At 35.8% G+C, this 18,554-nt stretch overlaps 1 protein-coding gene across 1 annotated transcript; it reads left to right on the top strand.

Moving 5' to 3' along the window:
• Positions 1–3,366: 3,366 nt before the first annotated feature.
• On the top strand, positions 3,367–18,189 carry LOC311209325 (coagulation factor XI-like; the record flags this gene model as incomplete). Its single annotated transcript, XM_084286597.1, has 14 exons — positions 3,367–3,424; positions 5,419–5,581; positions 6,277–6,383; positions 7,336–7,495; positions 8,057–8,166; positions 10,647–10,806; positions 11,386–11,495; positions 11,584–11,743; positions 11,870–11,985; positions 12,352–12,526; positions 14,446–14,621; positions 14,923–15,018; positions 16,322–16,461; positions 17,963–18,189. 14 exons carry the CDS (start codon positions 3,367–3,369, stop codon positions 18,116–18,118), a joined length of 1,887 nt encoding a protein of 628 aa, XP_084142723.1. The 3' UTR covers positions 18,119–18,189.
• Between the last annotated feature and the right edge of the window lie 365 nt (positions 18,190–18,554).

Below are 18,554 nucleotides of genomic sequence, written 5' to 3'. Positions count from 1 at the left end.
TGCCCCAAAATAAACAAGGCAACATTGGTCACATGAGTAGGAATGGGTCCCCTGAAAGAACATGTTTTTATTTTCCAAAGTGAATGTGCTCGTTATGATTCTCTTCAAATAGCCTTGCTGCCTTAGTTTTTAGTTTTACCATCACATCCAATTGATGCACACATAGATGTACTTAAAATGAAATATGCTTTTGGAAGGAATTTGATACATAAATTTGAGAAGTGCTGCTTTAAGAAAGAAAGTTTTTTTGTAGAATCTTGTAGAAGCTTCTGATGAGTTTATATGATTGAATATTGATATTGTATGCCAAGAAGCATGGTCTTGGTTAAATTTGTTATCAATCTCCCCATTTTTTCTGCCCATTTGAACTATATGACTTATTTTTCCAAAAGTATTTGGGTTTTCTTTTTCTTCTTCTCTCTCTCTCTGTCTCTTTTAATGAAGTGGTAATGAACTGAAATAGCACTGCACAATATGGAAAACCCATCTGAGAAATGAAATGAAGAAATTAAAAGCCTTTGGGGAGAGGTTTTAAAGCCTTTTTGCCACCGAGTTAAATGCACCCAAATAGCCACAAAGTTTTAATAGAATACTAATGTAGGTGAAGTAACAAAAAAGCTTGTTTTGGTTATAAATAGTCTGATGCTTTTATTTATTTATTTATTTATTTATTTTGTGTGTATGATTTCATTCAGGAATATGAGAATTCTGTAACTCAAAGGTGATAATTTTTCCAGAAGTGTAAAGGATTATCATCCCTTTTGAGATGAGGAAAGAGAGACTAATTACTTTGTTGTTGACAAAGCAATGTCCTTTCCCAAAGCTGTTATCCCACAATACCTCTGCACCCTGTAGCCATTGGAAAATCTGGTCTGAGCTGAAGAACGTCAGAGCTGCTCAGGCATCGTAGTCTCAAAACACTTCCTACTGCAAGAATAAACTAACAATGTGTTTTGCAGTAAAGCCTTCCAGCACTCTCCCTTGCCACTGCGGCACACTTATAACAGTAAATAGCACTTTAAGATGAGGGCTGTTGTGTTTGAGCCCTCTCCTGCAAGCATGTGATGGCAAAGCAAGCTGACATATGGTACAAAGGGTACAAAGGCTCTTTCGGACAGTTCTTCCACTGCAAGGAGGAGGACTTGGAGGCCTCACTGACACATCAGTCATAAGAAAATTATTTCAACCATCAGCATGCTCAAAACAATCACAGTTGGATGAAATGTTTTGATCTGAACTCTTTTTGACTCAAACATATTTATCTGTCTTGCTAGCATGTTCAGTCTGAAAGAAAAGAGGAAACACAGGGGAAAGGTTTTCCCTTTGGCAATTTCACTTTGAAATGATCCGTGTTTTTTATTTATTTTTTAATTTGAAATTTATTTCCTTTTGTCACATGAGTTAAAAAGAATGCTGGAAGTCAAAACCAGATCAGCTTTAAATTAAGTTTGACTTCTTGTTGGTGCACTTACATTTCATATCTATGCAAACAGTTGTGTTTTTGTTGTTGTTGTTGTTGTTGTTGTTGTTGTTGTTTTTTTCTGGCTTCTGGCAAACTGAAGGTGTTGTGAGCTGCATCTAACAACAAAAGAGAAAAGGAGTGTAGCAAGGGCTACAGTAAAACAATCTGGAAGACGCATACAGAATAGTTTCTGCAGAGGAATAAGAACATGAAATGATGTGTCGTAGTTTAACCTGGCCGGCAGCTAAACACCACACAACCGTTCACTCACCCTTCCCCCTCCCTCTCTGGGACGGGGGAGAGAAATGAAAAGTGAAGCCCGTGGGTTGAGATAAAGACAGTTTAATAAGACAGGAAAATAATAATAACAATAATAATAATAATAATACAATGATGATAATAGTACTACTACTAATAATGTGTACAAACAAGTGATGAACAATGCAATTGCTCACCACCCGCTGACCAATGCCCAGCCTAACCCCAAGCAGTCTGGCCCCCCTCTCCCCACTAGCCACCCCTATATATTGTTTAGCATGACGTCAGATGGTATGGAATACCCCTTCGGCTAGTTTCGGTCACCTGTCCTGGGTCTGTCCCCTCCCAGCTCTTGCTGCACCCCCAGCCTGCCCATTGGCAGGACAGAGCAAGAAGCTGAGATGTCCTTGGCTCAGTATAAGCACTGCTCTGCAACAATTAAAACATTGGGGTGTTATCAGCACTCTTCTCATCCTAAGCCAAAACATAGCATTCTACCAGCTACTAGGAAGAAAATTAACTCTGTTCTAACTGAAACCAGGACATGATGTTAGGGAAAACAGCGCAGAATACATAGCTAAAGGATATGCTATTTGCCAAGGGAATGCCTGCTATAATAGTAAGAAAACATAGATATGAGTCACCCCTCGGTTTCATTAGTTTCTTAATGGTGTCATTTACACGGGCCTGAGATGCCATTCGTACTGATCTCACACCAATATTCCCTGTTAGCTCAGGATTTACTCTTGAGATTAATACTGATATAAGCATGAATCTTTTTTTTTTTTTTTTTTTTTAATGTTGGTTCTTGTGGTAATAGCAGAGGCTGGCTGCTCCAAACCTTTTATTTTAAAATGTCATCAAGAGGCAAAGGCTTAGATGATGTTAACCTGCACTTTGATTTCAGTGCAGTGCTGGTTATACGCACTCTGAAAATACAGCCCAAGGTCAGTAACAATATTGACAGAATGAGCACCCATTCAAAGTTCAACATTAAAGAGAAGTTAGTATTGCAGGCACAGGCACAGTAATATTTAACATAAACTTTTTTTTTTTTTTTTTTTTTTTTTCCAGTGGAACATAAACCTTATCCATTCATCCAGACCTACCATATATTCAGGTATGTAACAACTGCAATTGATATTCATTGAAAGGTTTTCATAACAACAATGCAGTGTATATTGATCTATTTGTGGATTATGTTGTGTGGCTGATTTGAGTCTTTCTCAGTTTATGTTTAGCATGTAAAAAAAAGAATATAGAAATAAATTTAAAATTCCTATAACATGTGCCAGAAGTGGTGAGTGTGAGTCATTTGTTTATTGTGTTGATAATAATATCCATTTAACTACCAGGATTAATGATACTCTGATAGAATATTGCTCTCGGTCTAAGTAAGAATGAATACTCTGATGTGAAACAAAGCAAGAATCCTCCAAGCACTTATAAGCTTTATTACTTCTTGCAACCATAAGTAAAGGACTAAACCTGTGTTTCTGTTGTGTGTGACTGCATTTATGCTGTAACTGCATATAATTTTGAATCAATAGCATAAGATTACACATGATATGCATTGGGGTACTCTGTAAAGCTAAATATGTGCCATCTATTAAAAATATCCTAAGAATAATTTTGTGTTTTTTAGGATGATTTGGATTTATCAGACTTTTTATTTCATTTTCTTACTTGCTTCAGTTTACGGTGGTAAGTCAATATATAATTCCTAAGACAGGTACACAGAGTAATGTGGCTCATCTGGAAGGGGAGATTAAAAAGAGTAATATTCAAATGGCCTAAACATTTTTATGCAGAGTGAGTAGAGCTACAGAGCAGCATGATTTTGGTGGGGGGACACACAGTTAAGTGCAGCCTAGTCCTGAGAGAGCGGGGTTACACTCAGTTAATTTTGGGTAACTCACAGAGGATTGAGGTTTCTAATTAATTTTTCCATCCCTGTGATAGGGATTGAAGTTTCTAATGGGCTTTACTGACATTTTTCTTCCAACCTCCCCAATGCTTTCACCTTGCCCAGTGCACCTGGGACCATACTATAGGCAGTTTTCTGTCAGACCAAGGCTGTATCCAACTCTTCTCTGTGAAACCAATACAATCTTCAGAAAGTTCTGTGCACCCAACAGCAAAGCTAACAACGTGGGCAGCCAATTAGGAAGGGAGCTGCTTCCTCCCTGCACAAATTAGTGCCCTGTAAAGCTGGCAGTGATTTATGTTGGTGCTGGGGTGCATTATGACTGTGTGTGTTTTTCAATGCGTTAATGATTTACTTTGGTTAGTAAAAGTCAAAATTTGCTTTGCACTTCCCTGAAGTTCTCTGTGCTGATAAATTATAACTAAGGCCTAACACAGGTTTACATTCAGTAATGTGTTATCTGTTTTCTCAGAGGACAATGAGGTAATGCAGCTTTTTAGCAAAATCTCTTTGACAAATGTACTATTATTTCAGAAATATTTTACCCAGATTAAAATCTCAGTAGAACTGAAATCTTGGAACATATCTAAGGCTTGGGAAATAAATATCTTTATTAAACTAAGGTATTCAGAGCTGGCATAGTTTTATGTGGTATTAAAAGTCAAACATAATATTAAACTCCATGATTTTGTATTTATTTTTTATTTTTAGGGCATACCAACTTACATTAATAGATGGTAAATAATATCCAAAATGTCTGATACAACAGATAATTGCAATAGTCTTTTCATTTTACTTCATAAATAATTTAAAGTTATCTAAGTAATAGAAAACGCTTTTCTGTTAGTGGCAAAGTTGGGCAAAGAAATTCTATTAGAATAATAATAAATAACAGTTTTTAAAGAGAATAATAAATACCAGTTTTTAAATAAAGGTCGTGAAAATATCTACGCCATTTATTTATTATTATTCTGGATATTTTAACAAGGAGATCTGACAAATTCCTTAATTTGGAAAGATGGGAAGGGGCTGCCACTTAGGTACTTCATTCCAGTCACATGGCTGTGCAGCATGAGCGGACTTTATTAGAGAATTCAATATGGGATTGATGAATTCTTGAAGATCTGAGGTGGTAATCCAGTTTATTTGTATTCTAGGAGATTCTTGAGATATTGCTCCTGGATCAGTACTTTTGTTGTTGTTGTTAAGAAGCAAGTCAGACTGGGTTTGAGGCAGATTGTAAGGAAGCTGGAAGTATCTAAAACACTGTGAGCCACTGAAGCTAAACACAGTGGCACTGACTGTGAATCAGGCCTCAAAGCATCACTCAGCAATAGGACAATCTTCACATACAATTTTCTAACTCTCTTTGGTCTCTGTACATCCTCCTGGTTTTCCTTTTAATGGCTCTCTATACTGGAAGATATACCTTGGAAGATGCTTCTGCTGCTCCTGAGATCTGCCATGAGTGGCACTTACCTCATGGCCTCATGGCTGACCCTGCTGCTAGGGCTTCTGTCACTGCTCAAGCTGCCCTGCTCCAGCCTTGGGTGTGGGGTGAGGGAGAGGACAGAGATACCCCAGACAGTATTTCTACCAGGCTGGACAGCAAGTATGAGACTTTCAGAGGAATGGTTCTACTCACCCCCCTTGCCCTCTTCTCCTGCCAAAGGAGTCAAATGTCAAGAAGGGGCAGTGGCATCACCCTCTCCTGATTAACTGTCCGTACTCCTATCTCTAACAATTTACATATTTTGTTATTCCATATCAGAATGTGTGACTCAGATCTATGAAAATACATACTTCCAAGGAGGAGACCTCTCCACAGTTTTCACACCAAGTGCCAATTACTGTCAAATAGTGTGTACTTACCATCCTACCTGTCTGCTCTTCACATACTTGCCAGTGACATGGACTAAAGATCCTGCAGAAAGGTAAAATGCTCGTATTCTTGTGGATTTTGCTGGTGTCCTGTGACAATGTTAGGAGCTCAGTAACATGTTGACAGAACACAGGCAAACTACAAGGTTGCCAAGGAAGACAATACCATGCATCTTTAAAAACGATAATTTAGAAGAGTATTTGCTGAACTTCGAAAGATTAAATTTGGCAACAGTGAATCTTTCACACTCACATTCCAACCCTTCCAAGGAAATAGCACCTGCAGTGTACTTCTTCCTCTGTGCCACTTACTTACTGCTGAAAGACCATGTGACCAATTTTATGTCTCCAGTGATCCCCTCTATTGCACCCCTCTTCCCTATCTATTCTCTTTAGAATATTTTTCTCTTGATTTAGTGTCAATAGCCTGAGATGAGGCTGCCTTTCCTCTCTGTGCCCAGTGTGTTTCTTTCCTTCTAACCCAGTTACAAGTGGTGGAACAGGGCTGTGCTTCTTGCTTGAAGGAGACCTTTTGGAGCTTTCACACATACCATGTATTTTCATCTGCCACCAAGCGTGCTAATGCCAACAGAGCAGCTGCAGTTTTACCCTGTCTGTCTCTAAATTGCGTTTATTGTCTTCATTTTCATGTTGAGGAACAATGATCAGCTTGCATTTCACCTCAGAAACTTTTAGGAAGGACTGTGTTATACTGAAAAACTGTGAATTGCTGCATTTTAAAACACAGGTTTTCCTGCTACTTAAAAGACAGTGATACTGAAATGTTGCCAAAAGTGGATATGGAAGGAGCTGTTTCTGGACATTCTTTAAAACAATGTAACGTCAAAATTAGTGGTAAGATATAGCTATTCACATGTACGAATTTTATCATGTAGCAGATATTTTGAAAACAGGAACTGAGTTAGGAAGCAGCCAGGCAGTGAAATCTATGTCTTTTGCTATATCTCTTTCATACACAACTTAACAATCTTCCACTGTTTTCAACTATGCACTGCTAAGGCTCCACAGAAAAGGGGATTGGGACCTCCAGCTGCCATGGTTTCATTTGCTAGAAGCAGATATATAACTGACACCTCCAGTCGTAAAGATTAATTTAAAGAGCCAAATGGGTTCTACTTGATGGAAGTTCGCAATTGCAGCTTATTGATAGATCAGTTATGTTTACTTCTGACTGGAACATGCCTTTAAGGGCATTCAGGACTTTTAAAAGCCCTTTTGTACCCCATCCTGTTTAAAAAACCCACCAGGGTTTGGCTTACTCATGTGTTCTGTGAAAAGACCCTATTGACCTTAAGGTGAAACCTGTGGGGGCAAAATCTATGTCAAACTCCATGGTCAAAATTTTGCCTTTATGCAATGTAAATTGAATCTTTTGGCTCAAATGGGAGATGGCTGTTGCTTATCAGAATATATTTGGAGTTTTGAACTATCATATAAATTTGGGAATAGATAAGTATGTGTTTTAGTATTAATCCTGAGTTCTTGCATGATTAACTTCATCTTGATCTTGGTGTAAGTAGAGGCAGTGTCAAAGTCTGTCAGTTTTTCCTCTGCCGTGTTATGCCTACACTTCTGATTTTGTTACTAGAAGCATATATGAGGTGTGATGTAGCTGAAGTGAGCACAGGAAGTGACATTAGGATTACAATGGCTTTGCCGTATGAACTGCCATCTTTTGGGCAGTTTGGGAAAAAAAAAAGAAAAAAAGAAAAAACGGAAAAAAAGAAAAAAAGAGAGAGAGAGTAGGAGAATGCTTTCAGAACTTTGTCTCTTTCTTTTTCCACAGCTTGCAGCCCAGATGTCCACATAGGTCTCGATATGGAAGGGGAAAATTATGATGTTACTGTGGCTGAGAGCTATCAACAGTGTCAAAAAAGATGCACCAATGATGACCACTGTCATTTTTTTACATATGCCTCAAAAACATTTCACAATGAAAGCTTTCGGTAAATACAGGTTTGATCCGTTTTCTTGGTCAGTGCTGTGCTTTAGTCAACAAAATGTCAACAACAATGTCAGAGCAGTCTAGGGTGAATTTATTCAAGGAAATATATTTTTTTTCCTTGACTGCTAATCCTTGTAATGTTTAATCAGACATACTGGTAGGAAAATATCTGCAGTAAGTTAGCTTTCATCTGTTCATTGGTGAGAAACACAAACTTATAGCGCTGAAAAAAAAATATTCCCTGCAGATATTCAAATGCAAACTATTGTTGTGCAGCATTATTGCTCAGTTAAATCTTGCTCTGCTTATTGCTTATTGAAAATAACATCATCAGTGCAACCAGAGACATTCTTTCATATGTACTTGGACTATTTTTGAGCTGTTAGCCTGCTCAGTTTTACATGTTAAACGTTGTTCAGTTGGATATGTTTCTCATTTGAAGGTTTTTATGGATACTGGAGGTTGCTCTGGCCCATGGTAGGAATTAGGGAATCAGAAGATTGATGTAGACTAAGGAAGATGATCTGTTGTCTTACTTCTTTCTTTATTCTTTATCACTCAGTGAAAAATGCTTCTTGAAACATACCAGGTTAGGAACTCCAACCAGCATAAGGGTGCTTGATGAGGTTGTGTCTGGATTCTCCTTAAAGCCATGTCAGCTTTCTGAAATAGGTAATTAAAAATCTCTGTTGATTTAGTTTAGATTCAAGTGTTACGGATAATGAGGTGCAGTCTGTCTCTGACATGATCAATGTTTCATTTCATAAAAGAATTACAATATTAACTTATTCTTGGAATTACAGTTAGTACTCTCAGGCACAAAAGAGTTTTTAAATATATATATATTTTTCCATTTTATTATTATGTGTTGCAAAAACAGTTGTCTGCTTTGGAGATTGAAGAATTCTTTCACTAGATTAGCCTGATGAAACTGCAGTTTATCTTTGCATCATAGATACAGAAATGAAAGATAAAATCCCATCAAAGTCAAAGGACAAGAGGAATATAAATCTTTCTAAATTCTGTTGGTATATCATGTATGTGCTTAGAAGTTTTTAATGAAGACCTACAGTTTTCTGATACAACTGCCTAATATGAAGGAACACTGTGTTCTGCAGGTGGTTTTGATGAAAGCAGTGTTTGTGCTACTTCTTGTAATCATTACTCAGGCAAAACTCTTAGATCAGACTGTATGAATTATATCTTCTTATTCTTAATTAAAACATCTTCCGTTCATTTTGTTTGTTTTAATTCTACCTCCACCTTATCCTACTGTCTGGTATTTTCCCTTCTGAACAGTGATGACATTATACTTCCATGTAGCCTTATTTTACTTCACAGTTGATGTAGTTTTCCCATACAAATCACTTTTTATATTTCCTAAACTTGCTGAATCTTTCTTTCTATATCAACATGTTTTATTCAGACTCTTTCAGTCCTACTGGAGGAATAATCTTTGGAAATTATTGAAAAAGTAGTTGATTCAGATCTTAAGAATGAGTGCACTTACAGAAAAATGAAGTGTGAAGAATATAAAAGGAAGAAAAAGGTTTGTAAAGAGAAGAAAATTTGGCTATTCTCTCTCTGTCTCTAAGAAAGGATGGAAGGAAGATTATTTTACAAATTGCTTCATTAAGAGGAACTAGGCAGATAGATTCATTGTTAGGAGAAAAATCCCAGTAGTCTGGAGGGTCCTGGTGATAGACTTTGAGAAGAATCAGGACTATAGCATATGGACAAACAATATGATATTAAGATAAAGTCAACAAACACTTGAGACTTCATCAAGGATATTTATGGTTTATGACAGTGGTGACATGACATTAATGATCTATCTTTAAATGAAATCAGAATTTCTGAATGCATGTGAAGTTCAGCCTTGTTTCTACCCGTCTGTTCTTGCTTTTTCTGTCTTGCAAGAAAGGCAAGAGGAAGGGAGAGAGAAGAAATAAATCATGAGATCATAGAAGCCTAGACAGTACTGTTGGATAACAAGGTCATCTAAAGAGGTCATTTGTTCTAATCCAAGACAGATCAATTCTACCTGTTCAGATAGAGGTTTGTCAAAAGTATTTGTAAATTTCAGTGTCATCTCCTGTCTTGTGTTGTAAATATCTGAAATGGATTTACTTGAGTATTTTTTCTACCTTTTCATTACTGTTTAGGCTGACTAATCCTACATTGTTTATGTTCTAGCTTCATCATTTTAAATACAGATGCTGTACTTCCCCTTTCAAAGTGTTGGGAATCACATCTATCCTCTGTGAATACCAAAAACTAAATTCTACCAAGAAACTTTGAGATTCCTTCAATCAAATTCTAAGAACACTGAAATCATCATTATTATGGGATTTCTCTATTTCCTGTTCTAACATATCCTCTTCCCTCTGCTCAGTAATGCTAATGTTATTGACCATCTAACTGCAGTTTGTTTCCATGAAGAGAGAGGCAGTTCTTAAGCTTTTCTTGTGTCCTCTGTCATTAACTTTACTTCTTCCCTGAGCAGAATCCCAGCTCCTTTCCTAATGCTAATTATTTGGAACTGAATAAATATTTTTCTTTTGAGAATTTGTTCTTTGCTGCTTGGCCTTTCATTTTGTGTCTTTGCCTTTCTGATTTTGCCCTTATGCACTCATGCTATTATTTGTCCATAGTAATTTGTCTTACATTCTGCCTTTTGCAAAGTGCCTTCTTTGAGGCCATTGAAGGTTCATGGGTTTGTGTCCCTAAAATCCATATTTCTACTTTGAATATCATTTCCTCAAAAAGCTATTTGCTTTCCTGAACTCTATTTAGTCTTTAACAGAGGGTCTTACCTACTAATTATCAGAATTAATTAACCCTTATTTTCTACTCTCTCTCTTTTTTTTTTTAGTGTTGTTGTTGTTGATTTGTGTGTTTCTATTGTATAATTAATGTCCTGTATTTTTTATGTTTTTTTTTTTTTTTTTTTTTTTTTTTAACTCATCAAATGATCAGGAGTCACATTAAGATCTGCCTCTCACTTTTACTGCTTTTTTCTCTTCTTTTCATTTTATCAGTCACAAAGGAAGGAAAATGTGAAAAAAATACAAATGAATGATTTGTAAATCTTAATATTCAGATGACAGAAAATCATTGGAATTTTGATACTCTGTTCTTCTTTTATACAGATTGTAAAATGGACCTTTTTGAACATCAAGAATTTTCAGGAATGAATGTTACAAGTTTTTTCACTCCCGATACCTCTGTCTGCCAAACTATTTGTACTTATTTTCCAAATTGCCTGTTCTTTACATTTTTCACCAAGGAATGGCAAATAGCATCACAAAGGTGAATATGAGAACTTTTAATTCTCTAAGCAAATATTAAAAACAACCACCACACAATGACAAAAAACCAAGAACAAAACCATGAGAAAAACAACAACCCTCAGCCTTTTATAACCAACATTTTATTATATTTATGGAAATTCTTGTTAAGGGGTTACTTTCAGTAAAACACAGTTTTTTATGTGTTGTATTCATACATTTATAGTTTTCTGTCAGCATTTCATCTGTTCTCCAGTGTGACCAGGGATCTTGTGCTGTAGCTGCATATCTGGGATTGCTTTATGACTTAAAGCTGAGTTTTATGAAATTGTAAAGAGGCATCTGGTTTCCTGTCAGTATTAAGTCATTTACTTGAAAAGTTCTTGGATGATATTAACATTTTTGAAAGTGTTTATTTTTACAAATTGAAATTCCTACTTTCATATCCAGTAGTGAGAGGAATTCAAAAACTACGGTCAACAGAAATCAGAGGTGGAAAGCACATTTAAGAAAGAACCATCCCTTACCTCAACCTAAATATCAATTTTAGGATGTGAGAACAGATAACAGATTCAGTTATTTATTTTTTTTTTCATTTCAGAAATCTTTGCCTTCTGATGACATCAACAAGTGGAACACCAGAGGCACTTACGTTACGAGAAAATGCAATATCGGGCTTTGGTCTCCTAAATTGCAGAAGATACTTTCCTGGTAAGTAATAAACTGCATTAAGAGTATGTCTTTTGAATTAATGAAATTAATAGACCTATTGATGCTTGGAACACACTCATTTTTACAGCCTGCAATTCTCGCACTTATGTGCATATGAATTTTTTGGGAGATGAACTCAATGTCACTTATACAAAAGGACACAAAGCCTGTCAGCAGGTTTGCACAGACATGATCCGCTGCCAATTTTTTACCTACTTTCCCCTCCAAGATTCATGCAATGAGGAAAGGTAAGATACATTTAAAAATGTTTAAAGATTTCTGAAAGAATCCTTCCACAAACTTAGGGAAGGGATATAATGTATGTCTTCTGTGTAAGAAGTACAAACTGAATCTTTGCATTAATTTATTGTCAGGAAGTGTGAGTGTCATCTAAGAATGTCCTCAAATGGATCTCCAGTGGAAATAAAACATGGGCCAGGAAGGATCTCTGGATACTCACTACGATTATGTAAAAAAAAGGCCAGTACTGGTAAGTAGAGCTTTCATTTAAGAGAGACATTGTTTAACTGATTTTTGTGCAGAAAGCCTAAGCCTCCATATTTTATTTTTCTTTCTGAAAATTGGTTGAATTGAAATGTTAATGAGACACCTTGTGAAGTTAGAGTGTTCTGAAAAAGTGAAGTATGCCCAGCCTGCACACTATAAACACAGACAGTGGCATTGTGAACTTGGTTAAACTGGACTTTATGATCAAAAATTGTAAAGGGATAGAATGTCTTATGTATCAACTTTGCAGAAGATCAGTCCCTATTCGCAGGTCAGCAATAGCCTCATCTTCATTTTTCATGGGCAAGTGAAAATTATCCTTAAGCACAGTTTCCAATTATTTCTGTAGTATGCATGCAGCATTCTGCAAGAACTATTAGGATAGTTGGAGGGACAGACTCTTCCCCTGGTGAATGGCCATGGCAAGTAAGCTTGCATGTGAAATTGTTTCGTCGGAGACATCACTGTGGGGGCTCTATCATCAGTAACCAGTGGATTCTTACAGCTGCTCACTGTTTCATGAGGTGAGTTCTAAATGTAAATTTGAAAATGAAAATTTCATCCAGAACGTGAGATAAATTGAGATCCACCTTTCAGAAAAAATAAACGTGCATGACAAAAATGACTAGAATAGAATAAAGTATTTTGATGTAACCAAAAGATGAACTTTTAAGGTAGACAATTCATATTCTTAACATAATTGGTATACCACACTTAACCCTTCAAAACATCGTATTGCGCTACTAATGCTAAATCGTTTTAATGCATCTAGGAGATGGAATTCTAAACAGACACCAGATACCTACAGTAACAGGCATTTTCACACTTTATAATTTTTTTCTTACTGTAATATCATATCACCAAGGAAAATATGTTGTTAAGTATTCCATTTCACATACTTAAAACAATTATCTCAAAGATTTCTCTGTGACACACAGGGAACCAATAGGTACGAATCTGATACCTTCAGCAGCAGGGTGCTCAGCATAGGCCAGGACTCATGTTAACCTCTAGGGGTCCATTTATGTCACTTCTAGTACAAGAGCTACCTTTCTCTGAAGCACTGAAATCCTAATTGTGCTGGTTTTGGTTAATTTTCTCTTTTCTATTTTTACCAGTCAGTCAATTGACACTCTGTTTTTAGTAGAGATTTCACCTGTAAGGAAAATATTTAGAGCATTGAATGCTTAGAGGATAAAGGCTAATTTACACAGAGACATATGGTATGTGTTGATCGTGACCACAAAATTGCCATCACATTTGTGTCGTGAAACCACTTGTATTGTGAAGAGCTGATCTAATCACCATTTCCCTTGATAGATGTTCGCTACCTGTAAAGCAGGTTATCGTATCATTTACAGAGTGAAAGTTGTAATATAAAGCTGTATATTGAGTCTGTGTGATGGGAAAGAAGGCATGGGTAACAGATAAAATGCTTCAAATAAGAGAGCATTGGCCCAGCAACATGGGCTGAAATCAGCACTTTTGCTCAAGCAGTGTCATACTTTAACCCTTCTTATGTAGTAATGTTGCCAACATTTGGGTTCCAGTGACAAACCTTATAAAAGTGGTTAAATGCCCTAAAGACTCTGAAAAACCCTGTATGTAGAATAAAATTCTCTACCTGCTATCGAATGTTGTAGAAGCTACCAGTACTATAAAAGGCAAGGGGAAAAGTTAAATTTTAATATTAAAAATATGGACTGTGCTCATTAGAAACTATTAAAGCCAACTGATATTTAAGAATAAATGAAATCTTCAAAATTTTTGAAAAATTCATTTAAGACAGGTTTCACATTTTCTTCAAAGAATGTACTAAAATTTTTATGTTACCGTAATGAGAGAATATCACAATGAAATATCCCTTAAATGTACTCAAAGTAAAGTTGAAGTCGTAAAGGTTAACTAGAACTTTTCATATAGGTCTATGGTATTACATTTTCTAATCTCTATTTACATTCATTGCAGTGTCTGAATAAACTCTACTTGAATTTGTATTTACAATCCTATTTTGGTTACTACAAAAGCTGTTGTACTGGAATGAATGGGAAGAGTCTCATTTACTTCTTCAGGGCTTGCATTAGGCCCTTGAAGGTAAAAATAACAAAAGAAGAAGAAAAGAGAAAATGAAAGAAGGCAAAAGGTGAAGGAGTGTGAAAAAGAATCAGGACACTGAGATTCTGAACATGAAAGAGAGGGGAGACTGATGTGGGGATGAAAATATAACTAGAAAGTGGAACAAAAGAAATGAGAAGTGGAAGGAATGGAAGTGGAAGACAAACCTTTTTAGACTTGAGAGTGTGAAAATGCAAATGGGAAGAGTGACCTCCGTGCTGTTCACGTTATACTTGGGAGGGACAGAGGATGTTGGCAGCTGCACACGAACTCTGAATAAGTGTAAATCTTTGTGCCACAGACTGACTGTTTGCCTTTTTTTCCTCAGTCGTCAGAATCCCAACATTTGGCGTGTTTATGCTGGTATTTTAAAACAATCAGAAATAAAAGAAGATACACCTTTCTTCAAAGTGGAAGAGATTATTATTCACCCTCGGTATACATATGCACAGACTGGATATGACATTGCTTTACTGAAACTTGATAAACCTATGAATTTTACTGGTATGTAGTGTATTTCAGAGGTATTCTGAAAATGTGCAGGATGATATAGGCTGGTTTTGGTGTGGCAGTTCATGAAAACTGGGATGGTTTCCCTTAATATTACTGGGTTTTATGGAGAATCTCATTCTGTTGGAGTTGAAAAGAAATTGTGTGGCTTTTATTCACATGACGGGGGAGATATCTACTATAAGGTACAAAGCATAACATGTAGGCTATCTTCAGGGGCTATGGAGATGCCCATAAAACCTTAATATTGTATCTGTTTCTACTAGCCAAACTAATATTTTAAATTATATTTTAGATCTTCAACTACCTATTTGCCTGCCATCAAAAGAAGAAGCTAACATACTTTATACTGACTGTTGGGTAATTGGATGGGGTTACAGAAAGGAAAGAGGTACAGATAAATATTTAAAGTGTGCTCTTTTATTTGAAAAATTGTGTTTAAACAAACAAACAAAACCACACCTCCCAAAATACCCTCTTGAGTCTTGAATCCAGGAATTGTGATCACAAGCTACACAAAGAACATGCATTTGCTCACAGCTTTGTTTATATGAATCCATAACAGTCATCAGAATCAACGAACATGAATATAACTACTCCTTTAGTTTGATTCTCTACATTGTTTTCTCAGGCTTTCCTGTGGTAGGTAGATGAACACTACAAGTTAGCTAGTTTCACATTGTCTTTTATGCTTACAAAGATACTTCAAGTTATGAGGTGAGATAGAGATAATAGTATAAAATAATAATACAGATAATTCACATATTGAGATATAGATAATAGATTTAATGGTGAACTGTGGGATCTTGAATTACAGTCTGCACATAACTCAAACTTTTTTTTTTTTGATGTGATTTTATTCATATGACTTCAACAATCAGAGGTAGAATCAGAGGTAGAAGTATGTTACTTTTATGATTCTGAAGGTTGTTTATGAACAATAACAATGACCTTTGTGTTTTGATAGTATTTGATAGTAGATATGGTTGAATTACTCTGACCTTACCTGGAGGCTTGCCAAATAGCTGTTAGTTATCAAAGTCTGTTATTACATATAGCCTACTTAAACTGAGTTCCCTCTTTTCCACACCTTCCTGTTTGAGAGTTAGATTTCAATGTGAAATTGAAAAAAAAATATGGCAGATATTGTCTGGGATAATTTCTTCTGTTAATTTGTAATAAAAGGCTGCTCTCAAATACTTTTATTTGCTCTACATGGAAATTCCTTCATCTTGTAGACTGTGGAGCAGCACAGATTTGGAAATTGGGAGGTATTACAATCTTATTGTATTGCAACCCTATTGTAATACATTACTAAGAAATAATTATAAATAGTACAAAGTAATGTCTTCAGTAGGAATACAGGCTCCAAGACTCCAAGTTCTGAAAAGATACTCATATAGGGGTTCACAGCAAATCACACAAGAGTTTTGAACCTTTCCTGGTCATAAGTCATACTCGGGTAACATGGTGTTTTAAAAACATTCCAAAAACAAACAAAAACAGACAGTCAACATTGTTTACTAACACACATACAAAAAAAGGGAAAACATCATCATGACCGTCTAATTGCACACTAAAAACAATTGACCTCTGACTTTGCAATGTCACTGTATGGAGATTTCTAGAGTTCAATTTTAACTTTTACTTTGCTAGAACTGGACACTTGTCTGATCATACCACCTATTGCATAGGTCTTGTAGAAGATATTCTTCAGAAAGTTACTGTTCCCCTAATGTCAAAAGAGGAATGCCAGGCAAGATACCGGAAGCGCAGACTAGATGACAATGTGATCTGTGCTGGCTATGATGAAGGTGGAAGGGATGCTTGCAAGGTAATGGAAAGAAGTCATATATAGTAATGTATTCCAAACATATGTTCAAATATATAATTGGATACCATAATAACATGTTTAATTTTCATAACAAAAATATATTTATAAATATAGCTGTTTAACATATCACTTTTGCTTGCTGAAAGCACTGATAATCAAGTTACATGGAGAATGCTTCTTATGTGACATCGAAATCCTCAGGGATAGATTTTATGTGTCTCCAGATAAAAATACTGAGTATATAGAGAGAGACACATACACTCCTTCTCTAGTGTCTCCTACAAAGGGAACAAAGTTAACTTCCCACTTTGTGTTTCAAGTTAAGTATTGAGACAAAATTCATTGTTTTCCTAAGAATTATATCACTTTTCCTTAAAAAATAATAATGGTGAAGAGCAAATAAAGGAGAGAATAAAGTACAAATTCTCACTCTTGTCCAGTTAGGAAACAAAACAGTATTCCTTTAAAATATGGGAAATCCATAGAGAGCAAGTGTAATATTTCAAAACATTTCTCCAGTAACACAGATTTCCTATGTGATGTTTTTATTTCTTTATATGAAGCTTATTTTAAAGCATCCACTATCCATAATCATCCAGAAGGGAGGGTGCTGGATAAGGGGAATGGAAGGCTAAAGACAGCTTGAACAGACTGGGCTGTTCATTATAAGAATTGAAAATGTCACAGCAGTGTGAGGTCAGTGAGCCAAATTCTCTGCTTGAGTGTAAACTCATGCAATTCTATTAACTCAAATATTTTGAGTTAATTATAATCAAAATAAATATTGTCTGATTAGTAAGATATTTTTTCAATTTAAACATTTAACAGTTGTGTTCTATATTTATGCACTGTTTCTATTATCAGTATTGAGTATTCAGGAATAATAATTCTTGGAGCTGGGAAGTAATTTTTCCTCAATGACAATTAATCTTTATCTGATACAGCATAACAGAACACGGGGGTGATGTTATAAGAAAATAATACACTTGTTGTTGTCCCAACAGTTCATAACAGCTACAATAAAGAACCCAAAGATCAATTTGAAATAGGAAAACAAATGTGTTTTATCCCAGGGAGGACAGAGTCAGTCAAACAAGATAACATACAGAACTGAGATTTACATACCAAAAACAAAGTTATAAGAAAAAGCATTGTCAAATTTACTATTTTTCTCATTTGTTGATGTGGTCTTTGTTGGGTGTTAAATCAGTGAATATAGATAAGTCAAAAACAAACAAACAAATGAGCAAAACCCCAACAGTTTTGAACCTTAAAGGAAAATGAAAATAATTTGCAATGATTGGAAAGTATTTAGAAGTAATTTTACTAGATAAATAGAAAAACGTCGACACACTCTGAAGCAGGTATAAGTGAAAGTAATAGGCAGTTATGCTGGTGTTAACACTGAATGATACTGATTTTTATCAAGGCTTTCTTTGAGAGAGAAATACTGATGAGAGCTGTTCCTTGTGTACTCTTGTCTTTTTCTTCTGTGACACAGGGAGACTCGGGAGGACCACTGTCATGCAAGCATGAGGAGGTGTGGTATCTTGTGGGCATCACCAGCTGGGGTGAAGGGTGCGCTCGCCCCAGGCAGCCAGGAGTCTATACAAAAGTTGTTGACTATCTAGACTGGATTCTAGAAAAAACTACATAGTGTGAGTGTAATCTACTGGCTCGAAGTGATGTCATGGAACAACAACTCCAGGAGCAATGCGATGACGTGTATTAATGCTTTTTAAATGGTGTTTCATGTTAGCTTGAAACATAAAAGACTTGATTAAAGAAGTGGAAAAACAAGAATAAACAAACTTTACAGTAAATAAAAAACAGTAGTAAAAATAAACTCTTTGGTCATTGATTTGGCTGAAAAAAAAAAAAAAAAAGAATCTACCTGAACCATTAATTTCTTTTGATCTTGATAGTATATAATATTCTGTGGGACTTGTTCAGTGAGGCCAGGGTTTTACAGTTTAATTCAGTGATGGCAGGAACTTCTGCTCTTATGCAAAAATAACCTACATGAAAGTTGATTAAGATAAATTATTAGAAGGCAAGGAAAATCTGACCTGGCATTACCAGTCAAAAAGTTC

Source organism: Netta rufina (assembly GCF_964035555.1).
Source record: "Netta rufina genome assembly, chromosome: 4".
NCBI lineage: Eukaryota > Metazoa > Chordata > Aves > Anseriformes > Anatidae > Netta > Netta rufina.
The sequence above is the reverse complement of the archived record's forward strand: the minus strand, read 5'-3'. Positions and strand labels throughout refer to the sequence as shown.